The sequence below is a fragment of the Schistocerca serialis genome, chromosome 1 (assembly GCF_023864345.2).
Source record: "Schistocerca serialis cubense isolate TAMUIC-IGC-003099 chromosome 1, iqSchSeri2.2, whole genome shotgun sequence".
Lineage (NCBI taxonomy): Eukaryota > Metazoa > Arthropoda > Insecta > Orthoptera > Acrididae > Schistocerca > Schistocerca serialis.
Window position 1 is genome coordinate 605,218,418 of NC_064638.1, and position 7,557 is coordinate 605,225,974.

The following is a 7,557-nucleotide window of genomic DNA, read 5'->3' on the forward strand; positions in this document are numbered from 1 at the left end:
GCCGCAGATTTGTGTCAATGAACGTTAAATGATTTCTCTGGATTTCCTCGTTACGCGCGTAATCGCGTATATTAAAAATTCGATATTGATTGTTTTGTTTTGATATCGTAATTTGTTTTCGGCATCTTTTGTTAATGAAAGTAGTCGTGATTTATAAGATCTTGATTTCTCACACAATTGCTGTTCGTTATGGAAGAGTCAGTTGTGTTTACAGCGAAAATTCTCCTTCAGAAAATGACTGACTGTAAATCAGCTATTATATTTTTGCAATCATTCGGCGTTATTGCAGAATTTTGCAAGCGCAGTGCTTGTGGAAATTATATGGTATTTAGAAGTAGTAGTCATGCTAACCTACTATTTTTGAGATAAATATTCTTGCAAATCTGTCCACGAATCAGGGGTTTCGTGTGGCAATGTAGTTGACTAGTTATCATTTTGTAGAGAAGTCTGCAGGGAATTTATAAAGTACAGTGGAATCTCGATTAACCGTCATGTTCGGGACTGTGGTCGTGACGGTCGAGCGAATAGACGGATAACAGAAACACTGTATTCCTCCAAAACATAACCTCAATCAATTATTTTATGTATAGACACATATCACCCTCACAGTAATATAATAATATTTCGGAGCGAAAACAAATTAAACACGATTGTAATAGCAAATAAAACTATTTATTACATGATAAAAACATCCGTACAGTAGCTACAAAAGTTGCAAAATACGTAATGTACAGTACTGTAATGTACTATAAACTTACAGGTGAAATAGTTTATCTAGCTTGGAAATAGTCAATTTCTTCTGCCTTTTTGATGTTCGATCTTTCACTGCGGCAATATTTCGTATTTTTCGGAGCAGTAGTGCCTTGCGTTGCATTAGCCTCTTCTTGACTTTCAAACCATTCTATACACTTGGTCAGCATTGTTTCGTCCTCTGAATGGCTAATAGTTCGTTTTTCTTCATGGTTTGAACACTCGTCTTCATCAGCCCCTTCTTCTTTTTCTTTTTCTTCTTCTTTGGTGGCACTTACGCTGGCAACAATTTCATCACTCAAAATTTGAAAACCCCCGTCCACTTTGTCACACTCTAACCACTCTGATACTTCTTCTGACGTCAGATTTGTGCTGATTTGTAAATTATTGCACAAATTGACCATCTTGTCAACTGTCATACACTCAGGTTCCTCCGATTCTTCACGTCTAGGCTGAGGCCAAAGTTTCTTCCAGTCGTTCTTGAGATTTGACACTGACAAATCACTCCATGCACTGGCAACATTGAAAATGGTATCTTTAATACTGTAAGACCTCCAAAACTGTTTTACAGATGTTGATTCATCAGATGAGAGCAAACTTTCGATAAATATTTTTCTATAACGACGTTTCATGTTTTCGATGATTCCCTGATCCATGGGCTGTATAAGTGAAGTTGTATTTGCTGGAAGGAAGAGACATGTTATGTTGCCGTCATCACTTTTCATTTCACAAGTAGGGTGCGTTGGGGCATTGTCTAATAGCAATAGCGCTTTCTGTGGCAAATTTTTTTCAGCCAAATGTGCTCTAACTAACAATTACATTCTTCTCGCCACAACTGGAAACCGATCCAGTGGTGATTGTTGACTCACAAGTGAGACAAAGACAAGAAAAGGAGGAGATGTGTTAGCACGTCTACTGAAGGTCATAGTTTATGTACCATTCTACGGCGGGCGGGTACATTCACTTCCCACTAAAATAGAGTAAATAAACAAAGCGAACGCGTCATTGCACCTTATAGCATTCTGTTATTACAGTATTATTATGCTGTTACAGCAGTGACGGTTAACAGAAACTGACGGTTTAAAGAGTGACAGTTAATCGAGTTTTTACTGTATAGGGAATCATTGGACGGGGGGGGGGGGGGGGGGCGGGGGGGGAAGGGGTTACAGTTGAAGTAGATGAGTCACATTTTGGAAAGAGAAAGTACGAAAGGGGGCATGAGGTTGTTGGACATTGGGTTTTTGAAGTAGTTTCTGGAGGGGATTGTGATTATGTATTTAGGGTCATACCAACTCACACAAAGGAAGTGTTGACATCTTTAGTAGAAGAATATGTGGAAGAAGGTTCCGTAGTCATGTCAGATGGGTTTGCTTTGTACAAGGGGTTGGGTGATAGGGGTTATCATCATTTGGTCATGAATCACAATATTCAGTTTAAAGATTACAAAATGGAGGCATGTACCAATACTATCGAGCTGTAAAATCTGTTGTTGGGCAGGGAAAGAGAAGGATTTCAATGTTGAAAGGCCATTTAGATGAATATTGTTGGAGGAAGAGTATTCCTAAAAGTTATTGTCTGTTTCTTGGATTTATGAAAGCAGTTAGCAAAATGTACAAGCCTCATTTTGTTTTTTATGTGCTGGTGGGTCTGATACTTTTTTCTTGTTTTATGTTGTTTTTTTTACTATACTATGTGATTGCCACTTTTTTTGGTTTCTCTGGGGGGAAGTTTTTCTGTCGTTTTAATATTTTCTGTTTACAATGGTGAGTCGAGGGGGATTGCTGTGTCTTTCCCAAAGGGTTTAAGTGATTGACTCATGGTACCATTTCTTAAATTATTATTTTAAAATTTTGCGTCTGGCTGAGGGAGGGTGGTAGGGAAGACCTGATTTGCGTAATACCTCTTTCATGCCTGGCAGTTTGTGTTTCTTATTAATTTCTTCATTTTGCGTATTTCGTTATAGTTTGGCCTCCTAACATTATGATTTCTTGTTATGCCCTTGATTTGTTCTTCTTGTCAGCCTCGATCTTTCACTCCTTTGGAAGTTCATATGTGGTAAGTTCCTTTTCATGTAGCCACTGTTATGTTTTCCTTTTCGATGCTTTTGCCATACTTCTCTTAATTTCACTTTCAACCTATTGAGTGTTATTTTGGAGCTACTGTAGCTGGTGTCACTTTCGTGTAGTATAGTTATCGGTTCCAAGGTTTGGTCATTTTTGTGTTTTATTTTTTTGAGTGTGCAGTAATGTGTGCAAGGATTTTCATTTTTTGAAAGTCTAGTCATATTCTGCTGTTCACTAACAAGATCGTTTTTAAGCACTTTTCTTATACGTTATATGATCTTTGCAACTGTGATTGCTCTTTTTACTAATGTGTAACAGTAATGTTGGAATCGGTAACTAGAAATGACCTCCTATATAGGTTGTATTGTATTGTATTGCCCGCATCTCGTGGTCGTGCGGTAGCGTTCTCGCTTCCCACGCCCGGGTTCCCGGGTTCGATTCCCGGCGGGGTCAGGGATTTTCTCTGCCTCGTGATGGCTGGGTGTTGTGTGCTGTCCTTAGATTAGTTAGGTTTAAGTAGTTCTAAGTTCTAGGGGACTGATGACCATAGATGTTAAGTCCCATAGTGCTCAGAGCCATTTGAACCATTTTTGTATTGTATTGTATGTTAACCAGGGACCTAGAAACGACGGAGAGGCTCCGTCCTCGCCACAGCCGCAGTTGTCTGCAACCCCATGACGACTACCGCAGTCCACTTGACCCCTCCGCCGCCCCACACCGAACCCAGGTTTATTGTGTGGTTTGGCCCCCAGTGGACCCACCAGGGAACGCCTCACACCAGACAAGTGTAGCCCCTGTGTTAGCGAGGTAGAGTAATGGTGGTGTATGGTCACATGGAGAACTTGTTTGTGCAGCAATCGCTGCATAGTGTAACTGAGGCGGAATAAGGGGAACCAGCTGGCATTCGCTGAAGCAGATGGAAAACCGCCTAAAAACCATCCACAGACTGCCTGGTTCACCAGACCTCGACACAAATCCGCCGCGCATTAGACCGCACAGCCAACTGGACAGGCTCCTATATAGGTTACTTCTAGTTACCAATTCCAAATATTCGACGATTCATTACTTGCGTCGTCTTTGCAGTATGTCTGGAATATATAATACAATATCTGCACTCGTAATTCCTTTCTGAAGTTTCACGAAACAGTCAGCAATTTTGGAATCAGTGACTAGAATTGAACTATGTATGAGGTCTTTGTTGTATCACGTAACAGTAATATTGGGATCCTCCTATATAGGTTACTTCTAGTTACCAATTCCAAATATTCGATGGTTCATATATATGAGGTCAATTCCAGTTACCGATTCCATCTATTCGAAAGTTTATCTCTTGAATCTTTATTTTTCCAGTAGTTATCTCACACGTAATAAAATTTTTCTGCTCGTCATTGCTCTCTCAATTACCACGAAACAGCTACAGGCATTGAAATTGGTAACTCGAATTGACATCTTATATAGGTCAAGTCTACTTATCGATTCCACTATTTGTTAGTTTTTAAATGGACTTCATTTACTTGAGTTCCTTCTTTGTTCAGGATTTATGGTGTTCCTTTCTCCATATTTTACATTAGTAACTCTTATTTCTTATAATTCACTTTATTTTTCCGTTGTTCTGTTCTAATTTAATTTCTCCCCACCCAAAACTGCAACTGTCCTGGGTTTATCCCGTTTGAATCAATAATACAATTAACGTAATTTTGCAATAGAACGATTTCATCGTGCGCTATACTGTAATACGGTTTATGGTCCTCTATTCCCCTCCACTCGCATAATTTACGATAGTAATTCTAATTAGACACAATTTTTTACTCTCGTTTTCTTAGTTATTTCCGTTATCATCAATTCATTTACATGTAATTCGCGCTTAAATAATAATCGTGTTAAATGTATTATTTGATCACATGCTATATTCGTTTGTTTACGAGTATGATCCGTTCCCTTCAACGTGCGTCTCGCGGGCCCCGAGGAATCGCTTCATGACGTCATCCGAAAGCGTCACAGCCTTACCTCCATGGTCACAGCACTGCTTGGTGACTAGACCTGTAAGCAGCTCTGTGGCGTTACATGTTGGGCTCCCACAGCTATTCTACAGAGTTGCCTTCAGCAGTTCAGCTGTTGCTGTGGAACGTCGTCAATCCAGATTGTTTGAATGAAGCTTCTGTTAAGAGAATTAAATGTAGAAACAACGTTCGAATGCGAATAATCTCGATTAAGGTGACATAATAATCCGCAGCGTAGTCAGAGTTACAGATTAGAGTCTTACGTGATTGATTTATTAGTTGAACGGCATAACACATAGTACACATTCAGGACAATGTGTGTCAATGTTTTTAACGCATTAACTGCAGCTTACTAATGTAACTACCATTCAGGCGTTTACAGCACGAATTTGTCTTTGAGGTTACACGAGCAGTAACAAAAGCGGAAAAATGGATCAAATATGATAAAGGATACGTAATGGAACGCCCATTGCATTTTTCCAGTTTGTGTACGATATCTGTACGTAATGTGCATCGAAACACGTCGGATGCTTGTTCATTTTCCAATATATGTTTTTGGAGATGACCTAGTAGTTTTATTTTGTATTATGAAAAATGCGTTAAATATGGAGAAGTGCATTGAAATATGCCGCAAACAAAATATTGGGCAAAGTCACACGTCTGTCTGTTACCACAACCGTTATTTCTCATTCGCTGTGTCCCACAACTGTCAACAAAATTATCGCTTTTCAACCTAATGTAGACCTCAGACTGTTACAAATAAGTTTGTTACTCCAGCCAAGATTTCTAGGGAAAAGGGGGCGAAAACCAGTATAGTACTCTAGCCCAGATATGTGCTCCTGCCCAATGTGTGTTAGGCCGGTATTACACTATCAAATTTCTTTGTCCAATATCTTTGTCAAAGATATTTGATAGTGTAATAAGGACTTTGTCAAACGTCGTCCAATATTTGATCAAATCTAGGGCCTCGCTGTATATTTGATCAAAGAAACCGCTTGTCTTCTGTTCACTGCAATGTGACATGTTACCACATGGAGCGCTAGCATCGCTGCAGCATTCTGTCGTCTGTAGTGTTTTTATAACCATTACCGGTAAATACAATTGGTGTGTGCCGACAACAAAAAAATTAATAGAGATGTCTGAAGCTGATGAGGCGCTTTACAACGTGAGGCACCCTGAATACAAAAATAGATTAAGAAGATTGGAGACCTAACCTGACCTGACCTAACCTAACATAACCCTCTCCTGTAGCAAGGAATCGGAGTGTTATAGTGAGCCTGTCTTCTGAAGATGTAGCAGTTCTTAAGTGAATATTGTGCTTTGTGATATGAGGATACACTTCATTGAGCACATACAGAAATGTGTGCTCATCCATTCTTAAGTAATTGATGTACGACTTGACGTCTTCCACTGTAAGCTCACGTAACAAGTTTTGTTGAATGCTTTTATCGTGTCGTCGTAAAACCCGCTGCTTCACCCAGATTAGATTAGTTTTTTCGTTCCATAGATCCGTGCTGAGGAGATCCTCGCGGATGTGGAACATGTCGATTTTTTTAAGCTGAAATAACAATACTAATAGTATGAATAAATACATCATTTGTTTCTATTAAAAATTTCGCCAATGGAGTAGGAGGAGTTGGCCAGAAGTAAGTCTTTCAGGCTGCTTTTTTAAACTGATCTTTATTTCTAACTAAATTTTTTATGTTTTCTGGCAAATTATTGAAGATGAGTGTTCCTGAGTAGTGGACCCCTTTTTGAGCTAAAGTAAGTGCTTTTAAGTCCTTGTGCAGATCATTTTTGTTCCTGGTATTGTATGTATGAACTGAGTTGTTTGTTGGAAAAAGAGATATATTATTTATGACAAATTTCATTAAGAAGTAAATATACTGAGAGGCAGTAGTTAGTATACCCAGTTCTTTGAAGAGGTTTCTGCAGGAGGTCCATGAATTTACTCCACAAATAATATGTATTACACGCTTTTGGACCTTGAAAACTTTTGTTTGACTTCAAGATTTACCCCCAAAATATTATCCCATATGGCATTATGGAATGAAAGTATGCAAGCTTTTTCATTTTTATGTTGCCTATGTCTGCTAACACTCGAATTGCAAATACAGATTTGTTAAGGCCTTTCTGCAGTTCTGTGGTGTGCTCCTCCCAACTGAATTTATTATCAAGTTGTAATCCCAGGACTTTTAAGACTGTCAACCTCGTATGTATGGTTCCATTTCTCCCCCCCCACTTCTTTTCCGCATGTGCACACAATGCAATTGGAGTACGTAGAACTGCTGTGGTTAAATAACAAGTTGTTGTCAGCCATCTTGAACTTTGACGAAAAATTTGATGACAGTGTAATACCCCTTCTAGCGCAGATCTTTGTCAAATATATTGGACGGAATATTGGATCACAACTTTGATCAAATCTCTGACAAAGAAATTTGATAGTGTAATACCGGCCTTACCGATGCACTTAAATTCTGATCGTTGTTGTTCTGTAAACAAACATCTATACGCCAATCACATCTTCCTGTATGTAGTTTCTCAAAATCCAGTTTATTTTTATGTGATCTTTTGATGAAAAGAACTGAATGAGCTAAGAAATACTGGGATGTCCAAATTGTAACACTGCTATAGATGTAAGTCAGTAATTATCAGTGTGTACAGGATGTTTCAAAAATGACCGGTATATTTGAAACGGCATTAAAAACTAAACGAGCAGCGATAGAAATACACCGTTTGTTGCA

The 7,557-nt window shown here is 38.9% G+C and overlaps 1 protein-coding gene across 1 annotated transcript; it reads right to left on the minus strand.

The window, feature by feature from the left end:
* Nucleotides 1-770: 770 nt before the first annotated feature.
* LOC126418717 (jerky protein homolog-like) lies at nucleotides 771-1,382 on the minus strand. The gene has a single exon (XM_050085660.1). The coding sequence runs from the start codon at nucleotides 1,380-1,382 to the stop codon at nucleotides 771-773; it is 612 nt and encodes a 203-aa protein (XP_049941617.1).
* Between the last annotated feature and the right edge of the window lie 6,175 nt (nucleotides 1,383-7,557).

Coding starts and splice junctions, on each gene's coding strand:
- LOC126418717 (XM_050085660.1), bottom strand. CDS start 1,382: ATGAAACGTCGTTATAGAAAAATATTTATCGAAAGTTTGCTCTCATCT.